The following is a 25882-nucleotide window of genomic DNA, read 5'->3' as shown; positions in this document are numbered from 1 at the left end:
CCCTGGGGCCTCCAGTGTCTTCAGGGTTAGGTGCATCATCTCTGAATGAACACAGACCTGGAAGTCCTCTACTGTATGTGTGTTGGGGCCTCATATCAGCTAGTGTATGCTGCCTGTTTGGTGGCCTAGTGTTTGAGAGATCTCAGGGGTCCAGATTAATTGAGACTGCTGGTCCTTCTGCAGGATTGCCCTTCTCCTCAGCTTCTTTCTGCCTTCCTTACTAGACTGCTCTTTTCTGTCAGTGCTGAGTCTGTGCTAGCTAGCTCTTCCTGGGAATCTGTAACTATGCACGTGCTTTCTCCCAGCCTTTTTTTTTTTAACAGACTCTTGTAGAGTTTTAAATTTTGATAAAGTTCAATATATCTTTTTTTCTTTTACTAGACTGTGGTTGTAATGTCAAATCCATGAACTCTTCTCCAGCTGTGGTTTCTGAGTCTATATCCTGTAATTTGTTCTATGAGGGTTATAGTTTTGTAGTTTATATTTAAACTCATGGTCCTTTTTAGACTAATTTTTAGTTAATGTGGTACTTAAATCAAGATTCTCTGTTTTGGGGCAGGATGTTAAGACTGTGGTTGTTGTTTTTCTCTGTAGCATGTCTTTAAGAGGTTGTCCTTCCCCCTTGAGTCACCCTCTGTCTCCTTTCAGATGAGTGAAGTAGATTTTGTAGGCTCTCTCTCTCTCATTCTCCTGCTCCTCCAGTCTTTCTGCAGACGCTGTATCCCATGCTGCTGTCCTAGGAGAGGGAGCCCTCTCACTGTTGTCTTCTCTTCTCAGGATTGTCACAAGGACCACAGCCTTTTCCTTCTGTGTAAATTCTAAATGCTGATCTTTCCTATCTCTAAGAAGCCTTACTGGGACCTTCACAGAAATTGTTTATGATGAAGCATCTAAAATCTTTCTGTTTAGATCTCTAAATTCTTAAAATTTAAAAAAAGGCATATTTATTTTGTACATTAGATATTAAGTTCTTTTGGTTTTTGTTTTCTTTTTTTTTCCAGTTTTTTTTTATTAGATATTTTCTTTATTTGCATGTCAAATGCTATCCCGAAAGTTCCCTATACCCTCCCCCAGGTTTTTGGTTTTCTTATCTGCTAAAATTTTTATGCTCCAAACTCATTTTAAAAATTCAGCCATGGTTGCCCCAGATAGGCTCCACACCCCTTCTCCACCCTTATTTCCCCTGTCATTCTTAGAGTTGTCTGATTTTCATGCTCATTCATTAGGCACTTAGAAGTAGTTGTATATTTCACTAAAGAGTTAGGTTATTTTCTAGAGAGTACAGTCTCTGTGATTCCTTTTTTAAAATTTCTTATTTATTTTATGTATATGATGAGTACACTGTAGTTGTCTTCAGACTCACCAGAAGAGGGCATAGGATCCAATTGCACATGTAGTTCATGGGAATTGAACTCAGGACCTCTGGAAGGACAGTCAGTAGTACTCTTAACCACTGAGCTATCTATCCAGCCCTGTGTGATTCTTGGCCAAGATATATTTTATGTTGTCAGTAAATTCATTTAAATGTTATACATCTTAAAGACCATCTTTCATGCATTTGTTTGCATGTGTATGTGGCAGATGAAACTTTAATCTTGTTCAAGTCGACTTTACTTTTCCTACTTGGAATATATTTTCTAGATCTCCACTTACTTTCTCCATTTTATATGATCCAAGATCTTGCTCAGGGCATGGCCCTATCCACAGTTGGGACAGATCTTCACTCAATTAATGTAATCAAGATAGTTCCCCACAAGTGTGCTTGGGGCCTGTCTCCATGTGAAGTTTAGATTCTATAAAGTTGAGAATTAAGACTTAACTAATTCAGTAGCACTCTGAATACTTTGTGTGTTACCTCAGTTACTCAACGTAAGCTGGACAGTAAGTAGAGATAGAATGGGGTCCAACAGGTCTTGGGTGCAAGGCCCACAGACTTAACAAGTTATTGTATCAAATTTCTTTTTCATCATCTTTCTTCTTGCTTTGGAAGTGTGGATATTATATTTCTGTGTATTATGTTTTTCATAACTCAACATTGTTATTTTGGACACTTCAGTAAGAAATATTAATGCTCATTTAATGCTCATTAATGCTTTATGTGATGAATATACATGAGTGGATTTGGATTCACTGAGGAAACCCTTCTGGGTCTCTGAGAGTGTTTCCACAGAGGTTTAATTAAGGAGGAGGAAAAATAAACCCAGAATGTGGGCTACACCATCCTGTGGGCTAGGGACCTAGGCTGAAGACAAAAGGACCAAGTAGCTCCAGTCTTCATCTTCATGTCCTTCCTGACTGTGGACTCTGTGTGTGACCAGCTGCCTCATGCCACTGCTGTTTTTCCTGCTGGAATGGGCCTTACTCCTCAGACTGAGTCAGAAACAACCCGTTCTTTCTCAGTTATCTTTGTCAGGCATTGTGAGAAGATAGCTAATATACTACCTCCCCCACTTTCTTTTAATTTGTAACTCTGCATAATAGCACAGAGACCTTGTTTTTTCTCTTTTTCTTTAATATTGAATTTTAATAAATTAATGGTAGTAGTAGGATATTTTTCATTCCAGAGTTTAGTACAGTTTTTATAATTAACATCTATTTACTCTTAACAGAATAATAGGGATAATACATTTTTACTTTCCAACATATGTATACTTATTAATAATCAAGATTTCAAAAAGATACTAATTACTTTTTAATTTGTTCTTTGCTAACCAGCCACATTCTAAATGGATCAGTCACACATCAGTTAGGGGTTATTTTTGACAAAGGCTGAGAGTATCTCCCATATTAAAGACTTCATATAATATGTGATTCTAGAACCTTATATTAGAAATTTTAAAAATGTTATCAGGCATGATTAGAATATAGACTGAGGTAAGTGACATAATTAGAATTAAAACAGATAAAATGTTTCCATGTTAAATTTAATTGCATATAACAAACAGCATTGTCTTAAGAAACACTTCCAAGTATTGAAGAGCAATGGGACATCAAATTATAGCCTCCATAGTACAGTTCAGATAACATAAACAGAAGTGTTCAGTGAGGTGTGTACTTCTGTGGCAGACTACTCACGTAGCCTGTGAGGCCGTAAATGCAAAAGTAGACAAACAAATGAAGTGAATGTATAGAGAGAATGTTAAAGATAAAAAGTAAAAGGAAGAAACGAAGTTTACCAGTTGTTACTTACCTGAAACCATTTCAGAAAAACAAAACAAAACAAAACAAAAAACAAAATAAAACAAAGATACAAAGCTGTGTTGTCCTGCAAATTACATGAAACTATTACTCACTCATTATAGGATCTATTCAATACTATTATTGTATTTTTAAAATGAGTATTTTCAAAACGAGGAACCAGAGCTTTGAAAAGTTATGTACCAGAGCCAGGCATGGTGGCTCATACCTTTAATCCCAGCACTTAGGAGGCAAAGTCTGAGAGCTTGAGGCCATCCTGGTCTACCTAAGAAGTTTCAGACCAGTCAGAACCTTCTCAGGGAAACCTTGTCTCAAAGGAGAAAAAAAGGTTTATAACCCAGCTATTATAATGGCAAACAAGTGATCTGCTTCTGTAGTGGATCTCTTCAGAAATTTAGAGAAGGAATGGCTGGAAGATGTAATTAATGGGGACACTTGTCTAGCATGCACAGGCCCGTTGGTTAGACCACCAGAACCACAAGGGAGAAAGGTAGGGTGATTTTTGAAATTTTCTCGTGTCTGTTCCCCAGATTCTCTCAAAAATATTTCTAAGTCTATTCTTCTAAGAGTTTTGTATGCAGCACTGTGTTTATTCTTTTAAATTACAGTATAAATATACATTTTGTTTACGATCTGTATGGTCTTTTTGACCCCGTCTTAATTTCTTTATCAAGTTGACTTGGTGAAGATTATAATCGAGGCCTCAATTTATTTAACATGCTCATTGTATTTATAGTCCTCAGTGTTTGTTAAAAGCTACATTGGATGCATCCTGTGTGTTCATTAACTTTGGCACCTGACTTTGCAGGTGGTTTTGGAGTGTATGCTTAAGAAAGACCTCATCTATAATAAGGTCACTCCCACCTTTCACCACTGGAAGATTGATGACAACAAGTTTGGCCTTACCTTTCAGAGTCCTGCTGATGCCAGGGCTTTTGACCGAGGCATTCGAAGAGCTATAGAGGATATTTCTCTAGGTAGGTTTCATTATTATCTGAATATTATTTATAAATAGTAGATATTCTTTTTTTGAACTTTGACCTAAAGTGGTTGCTGTCCTTTAAAAGGTGTTTAATAATAGAAAAAAAAAAATGTTCCAAGAATAACAGTCAGTTTGTGGTAAGACTCAGTAGTCGAACATGCCTGTTAGCACAGTGCTTAGGGACTGAGGCAGGGGGATTGAGAATGTGAGATCTTCTTGGTTTGGGTTATTTAGTAAGCCTGTATTTTAAAAAAGCAAGGAGACAGAGAGTAGGAGAGTACAAGGTGCTGTTTTCAGAAAATTTGAAGGAATATAAACTACTTACGAGGAAACTAGAGATGAGCATGGAAATGCTTAATGCTAAGTGTGTTTTCATACTGGGTGAAGCTGGTTAGTTTTGGCATATTTTTTAAAGCTCTCAGTTGATTATATTTTTAGGTAAGTTTTATAAAACAAATATTTTAAAGAGAAAATTATTATTCATAGCTGTTAAGATGAAAGTGATACATTTCAATTTGGTTTGACTCTCAAGCCCGTATTTATGCCCTTGTAAGAGAACACTTCTTTTTCTAAGATGGAGTAAACTGGGTACACAGTGCTGAGCCAGTTTTCTGTTTAAGGAGGAATTGCACATACGCCTCACCAAGATAGTATTGCAATGTCTTGTTAAGCATTAAATGTCATTATCAACAGTGTTCTCTTTCAACAGATTTACTAAATTTCTGTCACTTAGTTTTTATCCCCCAAAATAAACTAGACTACTTTTTACAAAGGTTACATTCCTTATCTCATGCCTGCTTCATGATAGCCATGCTTAGAGCATAAATGCAGAATATTCTGCTACCGTACATCATTTTGCATTCACTTATTATAACTAATGGCACTCTTTAACACCATACAAGCTTATGCAGACATGTGCATGCACTGCGTCAGGCAGATGGACCTTGACTGCCCGTAGTAAATTAAGACTGACTTCATTTTTTAACTTGAGCAGCTGAAATTCTGATTCTGAACACATATGTTTCCTGGGTCAGACAATTTAGAAAAAATTGAATTAGTCACATTTTGACATCACTAAACAACCAGAGAAATGTAACACAGCTAGAAGCTTAGCCGTGAGAGAAAGTAAGTGGAAACCTGCCAAGAGATGATGGAGACAGTCACGTTTTATTCTAACAGAGGAGGAAATGTAAGAATCTGCTTTTTGAATGTTGCCAGGCAATACAGAAGTCAGTCAGTCATATACAGAAATGCTATGCTTAACTAACTTTGGCCTCTTTTCTTAGGGTGCCCAGCGTCAACAACTGAGGCTGAAGGAGGAGATGATGATTTACAAGTAAGTGGTTTGGCTTGAAAGGAATTTAAAAACATTTTCTGTAGGAAATGATTAGAATTCATAAGTAAATTTCAAAGAACCTGTATTTACCTTGGTCTTCCAGATAAATGGAATCATGTCACAGAAAAGTTTGTCTTGTAAGGAGTTGTACAGGTTGCAAGTATGAAATCTTTAAGTAGGCAGGCTGACATTCTGGAAGCTAGACGAACCCATGCTGCGTCACTGAGCTGAATTTCCAGCCCCCTCGGGACATCATCTGTGTTGATGAGGCCTCCCGTGTTGAGGGAAGGCTCCTTACGTTCTGTACTGGCTGGTTGTGTGTCAACTTGACACAGCTGGAGTTACCTCAGAGAAAGGAGCTTCAGTTGAGGAAATGCCTCCATGAGATCCAGCTGCAAGGCATTTTCTCAATTAGTGATCAAGGGGGAAGGGCCCCTTGTGGGTGGGACCATCTCTGGGCTTGGTAGTCTTGGGTTCTATAAGAAGGCAAGCTGAGCAAGCCAGGGGAAGCAAGCCCATAAGGAACATCCCTCCATGGCCTCTGTATCAGCTCCTGCTTCCTGACCTGCTTGAGTTCCAGTCCTGACTTCCTTGGTGATGAACAGCAGTATGGAAGTGTAAGCTGAATAAACCCTTTCCTCCCTAACTTGCTTCTTGGTCATGATATTTGTGCAGGAATAGAAACCCTGACTAAGACACGTACTGTATATTGATTACTTGTAGTCATATCCAAAGCATAATGTGTGGCAAAGTTTAGATTAGTGTTTATATGATACCATATATGATTTGGCAAGCCAACAAAATTAACAATACACACCTGTTCACTACTTTCCACTTAAGAAAGTTTATAGAAAAAGGAATTGCAAATTGTTAGTAACGTATAGTCAGGAAGATGGCAGCCATATCTCCATACCAAAAAGTCCACAACCGTGGCTTATACAACAGAAGAACATTCCAATGGGAAGTTGATTTGGCTTAATGGTATTTTTAAGTTTGTACATCTTTACTTTTGTACATCTATGTTGTCCCCAAATTTCAGACTTAATTTATGACATGGAAGCTCTTTTAAGCTGCTTTTTTTTTTTTGGAGACATCTTATATAGTGAAGTCAAACCTTCCTTAAAATGAGTAGAAAGGGAGGCCTTACTTATATTTTATGTGTGTGAGTGTTTGCCTGCATGTGTCTGCACAATATACTTATAGTCCTGAGGAGGACAGAAGAGAGAATCTGCCCTTGGAACTGAAGTCACAGACAGTCATGAGCCTCCATGTAGGTGCTTGGAATAGATACCCTCACACCAAGATCTCTGGAGCATGGCAGACAGTGCCAGTACTCGGAACAACTGGGCTATCTTTTCAGCCCCAAGATAGCACTATTTTAAGAGTCCATGTCCAGGGTTGAAACTGCAAAAGAGAATTCTTAAATTCACTGTAACACTGTACAGTTTATCTAGTGGTATGCCAGAGTTTCAGAGAATGAATGAGTGGGGGAGAGGTGCATGTGTGTAATAGGGATTGTGCACCCAGTACACATGTAGAAGTCAGTTCTTCCACCGTGTGGATTTCTAGGGGTTGAATGTTTGTCATCAGGGTTGGTGGCAAGTTCTTTTATTCACCGAGTCATCTCATTGGCCCATGGTTACTTAATTTACTACAAGTTGTTTTCTGACCATCATTTGTAAAGACAACTAGAATATAGAATATAGTTTAAAAGTATAACATAACCTGTTACTCAATTTTTCAGCTTAGTAGAAGATTCAAATTTAAATGAATATTTTGAGTGAAGATTATCAAATTTAAATGAATATTTTGAAAGGATTAAATGTCAAAGTAGAAATCTCCATTTTGAGTATTCATTAACTTCTTCAACAGATATTAAAATCTCTGCCATAATTATTAGATACAGGATTATTTGGCAGAACATCTTCCTGTTCTGAGCAGTTTACTGTCTTGTAGTTGCCAGGAAGCTCTGGGAAGAACTTTCTTTTTCAGTTACCTTTGAATGATCTCAGAACTGGTCCATGGTTTGGGTTTAAAGTCCTATCTTGTTTGTATTTTACTTCTAGTGTCAACTACAGTCCTGATTATAAACATAGTTGTTACTTAAAAACATTTAAAAGAAACATTTTAAAGAAAGATGCTAAATTTAAAGTTGGGACTTCAACAAAAAACAAAAACCAGCTGTCATGTTCTTGTTTTCTTAGACTTTTCTAGTAAAACAATTAAAGTTTGTTTGCTTTTGTTTCTTAATTCTGGTTTGTGTTTGTTTCAATGTCATTTGTAATACTTTTCCATCCAGATAAGACAGAATATTGGCAGTTTTAATTAAGACAACCTTAATTGAGATAAACACAAAATGCACCTTGTAACAGGCTTGAGATTGCACAAAGAACAGATCTTAGGTGCTGTACTTCTGGGAAGAAAGAAGACCCAGCTGTCAGAAGTTAAAAGGCTTAGTTTGTTTTACTATTGAGAAGCAATCAGCTTTAATTTTTTTTTTAATTAGATGCCATAACCAAAATGACTAAAAAGTCTCATTTATATTAATTGATTAAAATAATCTTCACACTGTGGGGCATGAATTGTTGGTGTGCCGATTTAGAAAGGTGTTTAATACAGTTCTGTTTCAGAGTTGAACACCTGCCTAGCTGGCCTTTAGTCCGTGGAAAGTGCATGTATTACACACAGCCATCATCTCTTAGACCATCACATAGCTCTAAAAGTTTCCAAAGCTTGTTAGGTTGCATTTTATTATCCATACGTCACATACATTTTTATTCAAAGTTTTTCTTAAGGTTTATTTCTTTTTATTCTATGTGTATTGGTGTTTTGCTTGCATGTATGTCTGTGAGGGTGTCAGATCAACTAGAACTGGAGTTACAATGGTGAGCTGCCATGGAGGTGCTAGGAATTGAACCCAGGTCCTCTGAAAGAGTACCAGTGCTCTTAACCACTGGGCTCTCTCTCCAGCCCTTTATTCAAGTTAAAGTAAAGTGTAATCTTGGGCTAGAATCTTAGAAATAAATAGGGTTGTCAAAAAGGGTTATATGAAGATTTATGTGGATAGCAAGAACTATATAACTATTGCTTATTATCTCAAAAATAGATCTAGGAACAGTAAATAATCTCTGCAGACTTAAAAGTACCTTTACGTCAAATTAACTTTTCATTGGAATATTTTGTTAATGTAAGCCAGGACATGGACTGACTTTTCTGCACTGTTATTTTTCAACAGATATTATGTCTTGACATTTTATATTCCCTCCTTACTGTTTCATCATAATTGCTATGTTAAGGTTGCTTAAGTAGAATAATCTATGCTAGTGGTGTTTCTAGATAAAATTCTTGAGGGAAACATGGCAGCACAATACCTTTAATCTCAGGCCTACAAGAGACTGACAGATCTCCATGACAGCCTAGATGACATGGTGAGTTCCAGAATACCAGGGCTACATATTTAGTTAGACCCTGGAGTGCACGTGAGGAATCTAGTTTATTTCTAGTCATAAAAAGCACCTGAGGAGATCTGTTAACCAGAGTAGGAGTTGATTGTGGCCATATCTAAACGGAATGTGTGTGCTTACGTTAAGGTGAAAGAATTAGGAATTTGTTTTTTGTACTTTATACAGTTTCTGACTGCTATAGTTTGTATATGTATTTATATATATTTATAATTAAAGTTTTGCCTTATTGGATATCATCTAGCCACGTATTTAAAATATTGATTTGTGATAACTTCAAGGATGAAATTCTTGAGCAGTGCTTTTAAGATAAAGTTGAACGTTGTGAACAGTTGTTTCTTTCCCAGTGCATCCCTAGGAGCCAGCAGTTACTTAGCCTTAGCAAAGTGTTTGGGGTTCTGATTCTTATCCTCCCCACTTAGTGTGTGCCAGTCTCTTATAGCCTTGGTAGTTGGGACTTTACGTAGAGCATTGAAATAAAACCCAAAAGGTCTTTATGAGAAATGATGGACAAAGTCTGAAAGAAGATCAGCTTGAATCCACATTAAAGTCTGATAGGCAGGAAGGATACAGGAGATGGGGAGGGGTGTGGGGGGTGCTTTCAGTCACACAGTGGGTAATGAGAAGAGGAAGTAGACTGGAAAGTGGCTGGAAAGGCTCACTGTTTAGAAAGTCATTTTATGTACATAAAGACTTAATCTGACTCAATTGGGAACATCAGGCCAGGGTGTAGAAAAAAAGATATATTATTTAAAATAATGGTGACTAGTTCACTGGTAGAGTATATTTGTATTATACTTTAAAACATTATGATTATATGTCAGAAGTAAGGAGAAAAGCATAATCTTAATAATTTATGAAAGAAATTAACAAAAATTATCAAACTGGTTCATCTGTTCAGCATTGTATAAAATGTTAGTTTGACTTTTTATAATATATAAGTAATACATGCTTTGTTATACATTGTATGCATAGCACTTTCAAACACTTGTTTGGTCATTTCTCATATCCAAATGAGACTTTGGGTTTTTAATGTCTGAGACCCATTTAAGTATATACTTACAAATTGTTGCTCAACTTCACAGAACAGAAATACAGAATTCTACCCAGGTCATCATAGCAAGCTTAGACAATATAACTGATCTGTGTTTGTTTACATACATAATTTACATAAGACTTACTGTTTTGGAAGAAACATTTTGTTACTTCCTTACAGTGCTGGGGATAGAACCCAGGACATTGCCTGGCTATACAAGGGCTAGTACCCAACATTAATTTAGAATTCTTAATTGACTTCTCAATTAGGCTGTACTTCAGTAAAAGACAACCTAATCAAAAAACTTGATATCACTAAAGATAAAGTTATCTTATAATTACTATTGCTGCTCCAACTCATGGTTAGGATTTTATAAGTATCCCTTCTAGCTCTAAGGCTGATATTGTAACCAGTTTATAGTAAAAAGTTGGTCATATAAATTTTGTATCCTATTTTAAAAAGTGAATCAAAACCTCCGGTCCTTTCTCTTAACCATTTGGTTTTCACATTGTCTTAAATTTCATTTGTATGGGGTGGGTAGTTTTAAAAACTCTTAAACAAATAAGCAAGTTTCTGTTTCTCCTTTTCTTTTCTTTTCTCTTTCTTTTCTTCTTTCTTTTTCTCTTTCCAGTTTTTAAAATGTGTACTGAGTAACAGTGTTTAGCCAACTTCCTTTCAATAATTTAACATTAATTGTCATTCTGGGGCAACTGTTAGAAAAAGAGGTCACAATATAAGATAGCTGGTTTTGACATAATTGGCTTTACTTGGCAGTAGGTCCTGTATATTTTAAACTTTAATTGCTTAATTCCTGGTATGATGACTACTTTTCACTTAAATGTTACAGTTATTTTCTAACTTTAAAAAGTGAGTTCTGGAGAAATTAATGGCTGGAGACAATTGTTACAGAGGAAAAAGTAAAATTAAAAGATCCTAGTTAGTTTATGTAATTTACTTGTTCACTGTAGAAGTAGCATTAACAAACTCTTTAAAATTTATTTAAGAAATGAAATATATCAGCCACCAAACTCACACACTATTGCACAATGCCAGAAAGATTTTGCTGAAGGGACCCTGTTATAGCTGTCTCATATGAGGCTATGCCAGTGCCTGGCAAACACAGAAGTGGATGCTCACAGTCATCTATAAGATGGAACACAGGGCCCCCAATGGAGAAGCTAGAGAAAGCACCCAAGGAGCTGAAGGGGTCTGCAACCCTATAGGTGGAACAACAATATGAACTAACCAGTACCCCGCGAGCTCATATATCTAGCTGCATATGCAGCAGAGGATGGCTTAGTGGGCCATCACTGGGAAGAGAGGCCCCTTGGTATTGCAAACTTTATATGCCCCAGTACAGGGGGATGCCAGGGCCAAGAAGTGGGAGTGGGTGGGTAGGGGAGCAGGGTGGAGGGAGGGTATGGGGGACTTTCGGGATAGCGTTTGAAATGTATATAAAGAAAATATCTAATAAAAAATAAATAAATGAAAAAAAAGAAATGAAATATACATTTTGAACCTTTACTAACACTATAAAGGTTATTCTAAGTTATTTTAGAATAGTTTGGGTCATAATTTAAGCCAGTGAAAGTACTCATCCATTTCTACTTGACTGTCAAATTTTCTTCTCAAGTGATTGCACATTAATGGAGATAATAGCAAATAGTATAATCTACACTGAAAAGAAATGGGAAAACCTAGGATTTGTTTTAAAGTGTGCCACATTACACTTATGTAACATTTTATAGTCATTTTTGTTCGTGACATTTTGGAATGGTGTTTCTGATGACTGATGTTAATTAATTGAGTATATTCTCCTAAGTGTGATGGTATAAGTGTCTATAAGCCATCAGCAAGTTCAGGCTCATGTTTAACTTAACATAATCATGGACCACTGTTGTTTGTGTATCAGTATAGTTTTTACTGTGTGTTTTCTGTTTTTAATTTGTAAATTGTTATATATTATATATATATTTGTATTTCCCTCCTAATGTCTTCATCTTCCATGTCTTTGTATTACTCTCAGTATAATTAGATAAGTCATCATTAGATTTCTACAGAACAGAAGTCTTCATTTCTTTAAAGTCGTTACTAATAAGAAAGTCTATTTTGTCCACAAAGTTTGTGTTGTAAATTTCTTCTTATCATGTACCTTGAGTTCAGGGAATTGCCTTTCATAGTGATGGCAATGGCTTAGACTTACTAATTGTGCTGACGTATCTTTCTTTGTTGACGTTGTTCCCATCAGACAACTGAAGAAGACACTTCCCGTCCCCTAGTGAAAGATCACTTTTTCCAGCAAGAGACAGTTGTTACCAGTGAACCTTACAGAAGCTCAGACATAAGGCCCTTACCCTTTGAAGATCTGAATGCCAGAAGAGTCTACTTGCAAAGCCAAGTCAGCCAGGTGAGAAGACGAATAATGTTTCCATGCATAGCTTATATAGAAAAGCTGGGTGTGCTATAGAAAACCACCACTCTTTTCCATGTTATGAAACGATATAATGGTTACATAGAGGGAGCCTAGAACTTCCACAATTGATTTCAGGAAGATACATGCAGTCTTTATTACAGAGCGTACCATGAGCAAAGGTGTCTGTGATTTGGTAGAAAATCACACATATTAAAAACAAAGGAGGGGGTGGAGAGATGGCTCAGTGGGTAAGAGCACTGACTGCTCTTCCGAAGGTCCTAAGTTCAAATCCCAGCAACCACATGGTGGCTCACAACCACCCATAATGAGATCTTCTGGTGCATCTGAATACAGCTACAGTGTACTTATGTATAATAATAAATGAATCTTTAAAAAAAATTCAATTCTCAGCTGGGAGGTAGTGGTGCACACCTTTAATCCCAGCACTTGGGAGGCAGAGGCAGGCGGATTTCTGAGTTCGAGGCCAGCCTGGTCTACAAAGTGAGTTCCAGGACAGCCAAGGCTAAACAGAGAAACCCTGTCTCGAAAAACAAACAAACAAACAAAAAAATTCAATTCTCAACAACCACATGAAGGCTTACAACCATCTGTACAGCTACAGTGTACTCACATACATTAAATAAATAAACAAACAAACAAACAAAGGAAAAGATGCAGAGAACTGGCACTAGGTCATTGAATGTTCATACTGTGGAAAACACCTTGGAGTTTTATCTAGTGTGTTTTTCATAAAATTGAGTACATAGTTTTCTACAGCGTTGTACGAGAAACCAAAGACAATACTGAACATTTTATACATTGTCAGTTTTAATCAAAAAACAATTTGAAATAACCTTGCCATCTGCATTCCCACAGGCAGTTGACATTTCCTAGAACACTTATATTATTCTTCTTCTTTTCTTTTATCCTGAAGTAATCAGTAGGTGGAAATAAATAGTATTTTGTTGTGATTTTAAGTTTTACTTTTCTGATTACTAGTGTGTTGAGCAAGCTCATATATTGAGTTGTCTGGTCTTCTCTTACTGATTTGCAAGGATATTCTTGCATTATTTTGGAACTAAATCCTTTGTTAGGTAAATGCCTTACAACCTCCTCATTGTTTAGTGTTCTGGTCTGTAAGTTATGTAATACCAGAATTTACCTCCAAAAGTTATGAAATTATGGTAATAAAATATGGTATGTAAAGCACTTTGGAAAAGTATTTTATTAAATAAAGAAAACAGTATTATTCCTGGTCTTTTATAATTGAAATGTGTCCTGATCTCCAAGATTGTAGACAGAATAAGACAGGTAATGGTCTCAATTAATAGGAGTTAAATTTGATGGGTTAGTTTCCTTTAACACTATATATTTGTCAGGGGTTAGTATATAAAATTATGGGTTTGATAATGATGTTTTTATATTTACCAAGAGTGAAACAACATCCACACTTCTGTAGTGGAGCGTCATTGTCTTTATTCCCTACATAGAACTGATTTGTTAGAGCCTCCCCTACTGGTGCATAGTGCCTTGTGTCACATACCAAGTTTCCCTGTCTGCCTGGGTCTGCTTCTAGTGTTTATGATGTGTCTCTGCGCCTGGACCATTCTCATCTTTACTTTAGAATCCCAGCTCTGTAAGAAATGTGGATGTGCAGCAAGTGTCGTGACTTAGCAGCTTGATAACTTTAAGTTTAATTTTAAGTTTTTTGTGTGTTTTATATTTGAGTTGTTTTGAATCTGTGCATTAGCTTAGGGAGACTTTGGTGTTACTCATGAAAGTAATATATCCTCTACGTAGTTCTTCCTCTGTTTCTTATAACATTTTCTCCAAGAAAAGAGTCTGTATGTCAGATTTACTCCTTTATATTTATTTGCCATTATGAGTGGAATCCTTTTAAAAGCTCTCTTATCACTAACTTTAAAAAAGCACTTTCTCTGGTTTTCCAACTGATAAATTATCCTAAAGATTATAGAAATAGTATGTAATTTCCAGTGTTTTCAAAAAAAAGTACCACTTAATTGAGGTGTATCTTTTAACATCATTGTTAAAAGAGTATAAAAGCAATATTCTCCATTTGTCTTTTCACTTACACATTGCATGAGAGAACAGTATCTCTTTTATTGATCCATCAGTGTGGATAGTTGCAGAGTGTGAATGTGTTTATATGGGTGTGTGTGTGTGTGATTTTTTGAGATAGCAAAAATAGGGATAGTAAGTGAAAATGGACATTTTTACTTTTAAAAGACTATTCCTACAAAAAAATTTACAGGAAACTTTGAGGTTTTGTTTTCTGGGTAGCACTGTGGATTGAAGCCAGGGATTTGCACATGCTTGCCCCAGAGCTGTATTCCTAGCCATTAAGAATATGTACTTAGTATATAACTTGAGGTCATTATACTCAAGCCAAAAAAGTTTTTCTCTTAATTCTTTCTCTGTAATGCTCTTCTATTTACTGTTGTTTTAGTTTTAGTTTCATTTTCAAATTATACTTTTATTAAATGTGGCAAGGTTTGGATTCAGAATATTTCAGTGCAAACAATAAAAAGAAAACAGTGACTGAAACACTGATGGTAATGATGATTGATATGGGAATTCTAAAAAGTAATTCTGATAAAATTCTAATAAAATTTTAACCATAATCTGTTTCTATTCTTTTTTTTTTTTTTTTTTTTGGTTTTTCGAGACAGGGTTTCTCTGTATAGCTCTGGCTGTCCTGGAACTCACTTTGTAGACCAGGCTGGCCTCGAACTCAGAAATCCACCTGCCTCTGCCTCCCGAGTGCTGGGATTAAAGGCGTGCGCCACCACGCCCGGCTCTGTTTCTATTCTTAAATGTTCTTTACAACTCTAGCTAAGCAATCTATCAGGACATTGACTGCCCTTCTGCTTTTTTTTTTACAAAACATAATTCATACACTAGAAAATTATTCTTTTTAAGGTAGTTAGCATTCGGTGTTTTGATATATTTACAAGATTGTGCAACGGCCATTACTCAATTCCAGAGCATTCCTGTCACTTGGGATAACCCATTAGGGATGTTGTCTCATCCCCCACTTCTTCCCCCCTAGCTGCACTGTTGTGACACATGCTGATGCTGAAGAGTACTCCCCACACAGAGGTCTTCCCATGGCATGCTGTGTTACTTATGTTCAGTCAGCAGTGGACAGATAATTGTTGCTCTGACAGGATTTTACTTTGTAGTCCAGACTAGACTAGTACTCCCATTTTGTAGGCCGGGTTGTCCTTAGTGGTCCTCCCTCAGAAGCCTCCAAAGCACTGGGGTTACAGGCATGGCTTGTTTGTTGCAAGATGTTACTTGCTAAGTTGGATTTTTAAATGCATTTTTTTTTTTACAACAATTCTGTTCAAAAGTAAAATGGGGGAAATGGTTCTGCTTTTCTTTTTTTAAGACTTCTTTATTTTGTGTGTATGAATATTTTGTGTACATATATGTTGTACATCACACAGGTTTGGTGCCTGTGGAGGTCAGAAAAGAGCTTGGATCCCTAGAACTCAGTGACAGATGGCTATGAGCCACCATGTGAGTGCTGGGAACCAAATCCAGGTCCTCTGCAAGAGCAGCACGTGCTCTTAACCACGGCGCTATCCCTCCAGCCCCTTACCTGTTCTGCTGTTTATTAAACGAGGGCTGGGGGGGGGGGCTGGGCCTGGGGGCTTGTTAGACATGACTTTATAGTTTTGAAATGTATATTGGACTTGGTTTTGTTGAAAGTAGGAAATTTATACTGCTGTCACTTAATATAGAAATTATTGGAATTTTAGATACCATTCAGTCAGCAAGGCCTAGACATTCAGGGCCGAAGTATGGAATATGTACAGCGGCAAATATCTAAGGAATGTGGGAGCCTAAAGTCCCAAACTAGGGTAAGTAATGTTCATTTATCTCCTGGTCTGAAATGCCGCAGCTTAGCATCCAAGAGTGTATCTGCCTTCTGTATGCCTAAACTCTATTCAAGCTGAGTGGCTTTTGAATTGCATCATCAGATAGGACAAACAGGAACTGGAATGTTGTTAATTTAGCGTATGCATCCCTTCCCCTACATACAGTAGCATGCACCTGCATCCAAGAGTCCCAAAGGTTTATACTGCTCCAACGTCTACTCTTCTACTTTAAGTCCTAGTAAGTCTTAAGCTGTCATCCCACCAAAGTGTGGGTGGCCCTTGGGAAATGATTGATCTTGAGACAAAATTTCTCTCCAGCTGTGAACCTGTGGAACCAGATAGAAGATAGCTTCTAGAGTACAATGTTAGAAAAGCATAGGGTAGAAATAGTCTCATCACAAAAGTGAGGCTGAAATGAAGGTGCCACAGCTCACCCTCAGGAAGGCAAAACCATAATAAGCATTTCATTCCATTTTAGGACATGGAATTAATCATCTTTGGGTTTGGGTTTGTCCTATTTTGCTCTTGATTTGGTAGTCCTCCACGCTTCTGCCTCACCCCATGTCTCATTGCTGCTGTCAGGGTCTTAGAATACCAAAGCATGCATGGTCTACTGAAATAGGAGACTAGGCTGCCCTCTTAAACTGCAGAAGATATCTCAGCCTTCAAATTCAGGCTTCTTTACTAGAGAGCTCGGGCATGCCTGGAGCCACACAGTGCTCTTGGCATGTTGTGAAGAGATCCAGAGATTGAACCTTCTGTCTTCACCCTGTCCTGGCTGCTTTCGTCCATGTTGGCAGCATTTTGCTTTATCCAGCTCTGCCTGGTATCCTCTCCAGTTCCCCAGTGTTTTTAATAAAGTGTTACTGGAGATTATTCAATTGCTTAGCAAGTCCTTCAGTTTGTCCTTGCGTGTGTGCTTAAGACACACACACACACACAGAGAAAGGATATTATAAGCAACATGAAGAAAACTGCCACAGCTTCAGCATTTCTGAATATCTTTACATCCAAGTTTTATCTTCCAAGTGTACCAAACATGATTGATTTTGCCACTTCCATTTTCTTTCTCCCAGTGTCCAGTAGTATGTTTTTTTTTTTTTTTCAGAGTCCTCACCAGGAGGACCTTATAGGCCATATTCTTCCTGTAGTTTCTCTGAGGCTCTGACACATATCATAAAACACTTTTAGTTAAAAATTATTATCCATTTCTACATTTTTAAAGCTGTATTACAGTGGCACCCAGCTTCTTGGCACTAAAAATCTGTGAAACAGCACCACGGATGAGTAGATGGAGCTTCCGTTTTAAGGAATTGGCTCATCCAGAAATGGGATACAAATCCAAAATTTAGTCCAGGTCTCGTGGCGCAGACCTACAGGGCCAGCTACTCCAGGCTGTGGCAAGAGGAATGAGCGCACAGGAGCAGCTTTGATAGCCTCGTGAGACCTTACCTTAAAATACAAAGGGCAAAGAGAGATAGCCGATGGAGCTCAATGGTAGACTGCATATCTAGCAGGCATAAGGTTCTAAAAACTTAGAATCTTTAATCTTCAGTACTAGAAAGAAAGAAAAGTGAAATATGCAGGATAAGCCATTAGCATGGAATGAGGGGAAAACTGGAGCTTGTGTGTAAAGGCACCCTGCTGGCAGAACTTCCTCTTGCTCTACTGGGAGGTAGTCTTTGTTTCAGGTGTTGTCTGATTGGCTGTGGTTCAGCAGCTGAAGTGTTGATCTCAGTTAAAACTTGGTCACAGAGCTCCTTGAATGAATCCCTAGGTGGGGGTCATCCTACCACACTGACATAAAATCAACCACCATCGTCCTTACTGCAATTTTTATCTTGTCTAGGTCCCTTTGAAGTCAATCAGACATGTCAGCTTTCAAGATGAGGATGAGATTGTTAGAATAAATCCTCGAGATATCTTAATACGTCGATATGCAGACTACAGACATCCGGACATGTGGAAAAATGACTTGGAGAGAGATGATACTGACTCCAGTGTTCCATTTTCTAAACAAGACAGTAAAAAGTCAGACTATCTCTACCACTGTGGGGATGAGACTAAGCTAAGTTCTCTGAAAGACTCTGTGGTATTTAAGACACAGCCTCCCTCGTTAAAATTTAAGTCAAAACGAAGAAAAGAGGATGGGGAACGTTCTCGCTGCGTGTACTGCCAGGAAAGGTTTAATCATGAAGAAAATGGCAGGGGGAAATGCCAGGACGCTCCAGATCCTGTTAAAAGATGCATATATCAAGTTAGTTGCATGCTCTGTGCTGAGAGCATGCTATATCATTGTATGTCAGACTCAGAGGGAGACTTTTCTGATCCTTGTTCGTGTGACACTAGTGATGACAAGTTCTGCCTAAGGTGGTTAGCCCTGGTAGCCCTGTCTTTCATTGTACCATGTATGTGCTGCTACGTCCCTTTGAGAATGTGCCATCGCTGTGGTGAGGCATGCGGGTGCTGTGGTGGGAAACATAAGGCTGCTGGGTGAAGCAGTCCAGGGCCGGCATGAGCTTAAACCTTCATCTCCAGGAATTAGCTAACTTGGATTTGTGGAAGCTGTTGGCAAGCAATATGGAATCTTGCCGGTATCATTGGGGCCATGCGTGGAGGAAGCAGAACTCGTCAGTTCTTGTGATTTACAGATGCCAGCCATGCCTGTCCCTGAGTGCATGGCATGTTCTGGGACAGATCACAGAGCATTTTCAGAAGGCAGTCATTTCTGGTTATTGACTACAAAAGGTCAACCTAGAATAGGATCCAACTAAAAGGGATTAATTTTGGCATTTTCATATTTATGCACTAGGTGATGGGACTTTTTAAAGATTTAAATTCTTTAGGACATTAACTAAAAAGTGCACTAAGGGACAGTGATTTCAGTACAGAAAAGTTAGTACTTGGGAAATTAAAAGAGATAAGACAAGTGCAACTAAATCATTAGTTGTTTTTTGAAAGCAGTTTTATGTATAAATAACAAATGTTTATATTTAACTAAATGTAAGGTACGAACTATGACATATTAAACTTTTCTTGCCCTTCCTAGTTCTGAGGTAGATGTGCACAGACATATCTGCCACCACATTCCATATGTGTTGAGTATTTAACTCATGTAGTTAATAACGTTTGTATCCATGTGAAAGATTCGGTAAGTTCATCCTCAGTTCTCTTGGGCTGCAGTTTATATTGAGTTATATCTGTACATTCTGGAAATCTAAAATCTTTAAAATACTCTAATAGCCTTGAGTGACCAACCTTTTTTTTAAAGCACAGATGTACTTGTCTAATGTTCTGATGGAAATGTAACACTTATTTTTATATAAAGAGACTGAGTAAACAGAAGAAATTGAGGGTTCCTTTAGTTGTTTTGTTTCTGTGGTATTCAGCCAGCAAGTTGTTTTCTTTCAGAGTGTCCTCCTTCAGAGAACTTAACTGCATTTATAAACGTTTTACAAGGCAGAAGCAAGCGTTAACTGGATAGTTAGTGTGAAACAGTTTCCGCCTGAGATCTCCATTTCTCATTCTGCTAAGCCAGAATGCGCACAGCTGTTTTACTGATTTTCTGTGCTTACTACTCACATAACAATGGTAATTAATACCTTTCGGTTGCATTTTATTATATTTCTGGAGCAAAGTTACTTTGCATTAACACATATGCAGAACTCTCCCAGGAAAGTATTTAATCCGCCATTGTGAATGGAAATCTTATACACCACATTCCTGTCGCAGAGCATTTGTATCATGGGATGTTTGATTTACAAAGTAGTGTGATACGCTCCAGCAAACAGGTTAAAAATACTTTGAGGTCAAATTGTCTTGTTTTTGTTTTTTTAAAGTGTTACTATTAAAACTCTTGTGAGGGATTGTTTCAAAATACTCCCTCAGGAAAGAAAGCAGTGTGCCTTTTTTGCCTTTTTTTTTTAATGGCTTAAACTTTCTGAAGTGATAAAAATGAAAATCACACTACCATTTGAAGTCCATTCTCCAGGTTTTCAGTGTCATTTCTGTGCAGTCCGTTTTATGTGTCACACTTTGGCTTGTGTTGGCTTTCTTTTGCCCCAGATCAAACTGAACAATGTATATGTATAACACTATCTGTCTGTAAAATACTTTTTTTAAGAAAGCATTTATATTTATATGACAGCTTGAACTGACAACATTATGTATATAGATCATCTTGAAGTATTATTTCACATTGAAAAGAAGAAAAATATATTGATAACTATAGATGTTATGAAGAAGAGGCTATTTCTAGTTTTGTACTAAAAATCAATTGGATGAACTAAATCCAAAACCGGACACTGTAGCAGCAATTTTCAGTCTTATTTTTACTGTTTCTACATTGGAGGCTGCTGCACAGGTAGATGATCTTCGTCCTTGCTGTTTTCAGAGGAGCTTGGTTTCCTAGAGCAGACTGTTACCTTTCAGGATTCCTTTTTCTTGCTGAATAGAGTCCTGGTTTTCCTTATGAGTGATTATTCATATTGTAAGTTCTGGGTTTATAATTCAGGTTGGAGCAAGGTGTGAATAACTAAAGAAAATAACTTGCTGGCCATAGGAAATGCCATGGAAATGAACTGTGTATATACTTCTGAGAAGAACAAAATTAATCACTTTTTTTTTCTGTTAAGCACTAGTCACTATAGTGCATCTCCTGGTTCTGTACTGTATTTTATACGCAACGTACATGCTTTAATATTTTAATGTTTGTGCATTAATATTTTCAGTTTGTTTTAACCACTTTGCTGCTAAGATTTTGCCATCCCGTTCCCATTTTTTCCTTTACAATTTTAAACATTTCTCTTCATTAAAAACTATGATAATGAAATTGTTTTTTTTAACCTTGGATTTTTGTAATTAGCACACATGAATTCAAGCCAGTCCAGAAAAGAAACTGATGATATAATGTTAATGAGTCCCTTTGTGAATTAGATGGACAGTTTAATCCAATTCCCAACATGTACGTGTAGGTGGATTCAAGAATGATTTCTTGTTCACCGTAGAGATTGGGCGCTGCCATTGGGCATTTTCTTTAAAACTTCTCTTTTGTCTAGAATGTAAGCAGATAGCTCAACAAAACTGGTGAAGTCAAAGTAAATATTGAAAATGAAATCATCTGAATGGCGTGACCCGAAGATTCTCCAGCTGCTTGCTCCTGATCAGTAGTTCTCAGAGGATGCTTGCAGCCTGTGGGGAAGCCTTTGATTTCCTGAGCAGGAGTGCTTGTGGAGCTGCAGTGCCACCTGCTGGATGGCTTTAGACCAGCACTGAAAAATGGAGATGGTGTCCCCAGTAAAGAAGGGCTGTGGGCTGTTCAGGGTGGCCACTGCCCACCAGAGAAATCAGGGGTCGAGGAACAGCACTAAGGAGTGTAAGTAAGTCTTTCCCCAAATGCATATGGTTGCTGGAAGAATTGAAGCACTTGTCCCTTACACATCCTGATTTAAAATATTTATTGAAACTTGGAACTGGCAATCAAACTTACATATGTACTGAAGCATTTATACAACCAGTTTCTTCAGCTCAGAAGCCATTACCAAAATGGTATTCCTATTTTCTTCCCAGTACCAGTCAGGGAGATTTTTTTTTTTTAAAAATAAACATAATTGCCTGTATTTTATCATGACAACTCCAGAGAGTGTGTATGTTTCTGAGTAGATGTTGATGAGGCAGGACTTAAACTGAAAGAGGGAAACTTGAAACTACCTATTTCCATTGGTGATTCAGCGGTGCCTAAAGTGAGCTTCTGAGGTATTACAACGCACTTTGGATTCATGTGCACAGTGCCATCTGATTCTCTGGGTCAGCCGTGCTTTTCCTCTCCCTCTCTCTTCTCCCGTAGCTAAGTGGCCCACAGGCATTTCTTAGTGTTCATGTCGGTCTTCAAAGTGCAGAGAACATGGTGGAGAGAATTTTATGGATCTTTTTTTCTGTTAAAATTGAATGTCTGATTATATTTGCAACATGTAACTTGGATTAATGTGTTTTAAAGTAATTTTAATTGTAGTCCAACAGTACATTGAGCAAGTGTAACTTTTCTGAAAAGTAACTTGGAGAACTTTAGTTAACCGATAAAACCAGTTCATTACTAAATGTCGCTGATCTTCCTCTTGATTTGATCCAGATTACACTTCTGCGTCTTACAGGGAACACCAAAACGTTGCTAGTAAATGATAGTAGAGAAATAGGGGAGTCAAACAGAAAATATTAAAAATATGCACACACAGACAAGCAGAGGTGGTTTATACAAACCAAAATGAGGGTGGGGAGGGAAGGAAAATTACAGGGGGCTGTAAAAGGTACCAGTTACCGAGCAGCTGGGCAATTAGAAAACTTTCAGCTGCTTTGGTACACTGTTATCCATTGTTCCCAAAAGCTAACTTTGCAAAAGCTATTAGTTTTATTTCATTTTTTCAAGAATTACCTAGTCGAAAGCCTTTGTATTAAAGATGCACAGGTTTTTGTGTGAACAGGTTTTTTTGTGAACAAGTATGTTGTACATTTGCTGTTATCTTGACTTCGGAAGTGCCTCACTTGTATATTACCCACCCACCCCCACCCCCACTAGGAGCCTGACTGCATCTTTCTAAAAAGCAATGGAAGCCCGCTTAACTCCTGTCCTAATGCATCTTCCCACATAGAGCCAACTAGCTGAGAGCTGTGAGTATATCATGTAAATACGCACATAGGAGTTTGTAACTGCTTTTGTTCCGTCATATCATGTAATTGGACATATCAGATGGTAGACTATTTGTTTCAGTGATTTCTCCTCCCCTGGAATTACCTGATTAAACCAAATTGTGAAATTTAAAAGGGCTTTTCTCACTTCTTCAGAACATATAGCTGTGTAAGGTCCTAATCACTGGAGAAGAAAGCAGGGAAACTGGGCACTTTCACCTGAATGTGGTTTCATTCTTATGAGCTGTGTTCTCTAACTGAAAGTTTACCTACAGTTCGACTTCGGCACCTCACCCTTGATTCCAGATGATTGTTAGTTGTTAGTTTACACAGTTCCTAGTTTGTATCCATGCTGCAGGTGCAATAATTAGCCACCTTAAGGGTGTGTGGCAAATGTTTAACAAACTGAAACTTTGTGTGCAAGTGTGTATGCACTAGGCACTAGCCTTTGTAATACAGGGAAAATAAGGGCAGAATCAATTGTGATAACATCTTGATACCCAAACAATGCTTTTAGATTATTGTGTTGTAGTTATTTGAAGAATGAACTGTACCCCAGTCGTGTGCCATGGCACATAGTTGTGATTATTTATAGGCTTTCAGAAAGTTACTTATGTTGTTCACATCAAGTCGGTACCAAGCTTAAGAACAGTTTTAGAGCAGGGAAGTTGAATAGGGCCCTAATACAGTGGTATGTCCAACAGCATTGCTTATGGGGACAAACAGATGGCATCCTTTATGGCTAAGGGTGCTTGCTAACTCTCCTGGGTGACCTTAGTGGTCCCCAGTACCCATTCAGGCTGTTCACAATGACGTGTAATTACAGTTCAAGGGGATCCAATTTGCTCTCTGATTATGGAGGACACATACACACATGGCATATATTCATACAGATACATGCACATCAATAATTAAAAATCAGTGAATGTGTAATAGCTGGAGTGAGTTCCTTTAAAATTAACTGCTTTGAGATCTTAGATCCTTGAAATAAGTGATGATTCAAAAATCTATGTAATATTAAGTCTAACAAAATAGAGGGTTGGTATTTTGTGTGTGGTTTTTTGTTTGTTTTTTTGTTTTTGTTTTTTAATCACTTAATCCTTACTTATGGGTCTCTGCTTTCCTAAGAGAAAGGTTTAGATTTGGGAGATTAAAAAGTGCTCCTAAGGAACATCCTGGCTGCTACCACGTTTCATCTGACTAGAGTCCTGGCGCAGTTCTGCATGTGTGTCGGCTTCACAGGACAGGAACAGTTAAGTGAGATCAGGTGCTTACTTGATATACCCTACAATTAGATCATAAGAGGATCATGTTTTATATTCTTCTTTACTTCATTTCTGGGCCCCTATTCAACCACCTTACTGAGGCATGGAGAGTCCCTTAAAAGTGACAGCATTGGATTGCAGTAGACCACTGGAGGACCCTTGAGGCCTGGCCGCTCTACCTGGTCCCTCACTGTAAGACGCTCTTCACTGGTGATGCTTTCCTACAGGGGTTCTCATTCACCAAAGCAGTAGCAGATACTGCTTCCCCTTGAAGCCAAGGAAAAGCAGGATCTCAAGTGAGTCGCTATTGTTCCTCAAAGAATGGCCGGCCATTCTTATGTCAGCTCTCCCATAAGCCCTGTCCTTGCAACCAGATTGAAGTTTATAGTGGGGGCTGCTTCTTAAACATGGCAAAACTACTGTCCCTCTTTCCTCAAAGTTAATGGCTGTACTAAGGAAATAACTTAATAGCTAAGAGGCTATGAGTCAGAAAGAAGGGCAGAACCAGTTGGAGATTTGCCTAATTTTCTGTTACTTGCTAACTCATTGTCAGATGGGAACTGTCACCTTAAGTTTCTTTAAGGGTGTGTCACCGATCTTTGTGTCCTCCATACTTTCTTTCCTACTTTTTCCTGCTTTGAAAATATTTCTTCAACTTAATATGTGGAAGAATTAATAAAAAGGAATTTTAATGTTAACTTTTATACACAGGTGCACACACACACACAGCCTCACCTCCTGTTGTTCTTAGAAAGGCGACATCAATGCAAAACACACAGCTGTTGCACCAAAAAGAAGATGAACAAATTATTCTTAGCCAAGTATGAGTGAGTATGGCCTAGGAACATGGATTCAGGTTACCCCGAATGACACATTCTGCTGCCGAAGCTATTGCATAGACTTTTATGGTCACAGAACAAGTCAGTCATGAATGCAGTCCCCACATACACTTGAGGGGACCTTAGGCAGATGTGTTATAGTGGAAGGACACCATTGCTAAAGGTCTCAGATGCTGTGTGGTGACTATTTTTTTTTTTTAAGCTTCATGGTGGAGTCATGATCTGATCTGCTAAATCAGTACATTCCAAAGGTTCCAACTGGCAAAAGAGTCTCAGACATGGAGGAGGCATGATAAAATTCTTAAGGAATTCTGGTGGCCCAAGGTGATTCTGATTCCTGGTCTGCAACATTAGAAGTCTTCATAATGACAACGTTCTAATTAGTTTGTAGAATCTGTAACAGATGTGGTTTTTTCAAGGAATGTCACGTCATACCAAGAAGGCCTTTTGTGGGAAGTCAGTGATTTTACTCTGCCTTACAATGTAAAAGAACAATTCATGAGCTTCCTGCTAGTTAGTAAATCTTATTCAAGTATGAAAGCAACATACTTCTAAATGATGTGTTGTTACTGCAAGAAGATGGGAATTTAAGAACAGTTACTTAAGGAGATGCTGAGGCATCATTGGGTTCACTCAAATTACAGGGATGTAAGGTCCCCTTTACATAAGCATGTCCCATTTAACAGGTCCAAGGAAGTTTACATATTTGTGCAAGGCTACTTAACAACCTTCATTAAATTTAACTCAACTACCCAGGTGTGTCTCT

General features: G+C 37.8%; 1 protein-coding gene across 1 annotated transcript in view; it reads left to right on the top strand.

Moving 5' to 3' along the window:
- Positions 1 to 25411, top strand: part of Spred1 (sprouty related EVH1 domain containing 1) — a 65052-nt gene extending 39641 nt beyond the window's left edge. The window contains exons 3-7 of the mRNA XM_021156206.3: positions 4007 to 4175; positions 5467 to 5516; positions 12262 to 12420; positions 16212 to 16313; positions 18181 to 25411. Coding sequence (XP_021011865.1) covers positions 4007 to 4175; positions 5467 to 5516; positions 12262 to 12420; positions 16212 to 16313; positions 18181 to 18828 — 1128 coding nt within the window. The 3' untranslated portion in view covers positions 18829 to 25411. The remainder of the gene's footprint in view (positions 1 to 4006; positions 4176 to 5466; positions 5517 to 12261; positions 12421 to 16211; positions 16314 to 18180) is intronic.
- Positions 25412 to 25882: the final 471 nt, after the last annotated feature.

The sequence above is a fragment of the Mus caroli genome, unplaced genomic scaffold, assembly GCF_978045245.1.
Source record: "Mus caroli unplaced genomic scaffold, Mus_caroli_1 scaffold_2, whole genome shotgun sequence".
In the NCBI taxonomy this organism is placed as follows: domain Eukaryota; kingdom Metazoa; phylum Chordata; class Mammalia; order Rodentia; family Muridae; genus Mus; species Mus caroli.
The sequence above is the reverse complement of the archived record's forward strand: the minus strand, read 5'-3'. Positions and strand labels throughout refer to the sequence as shown.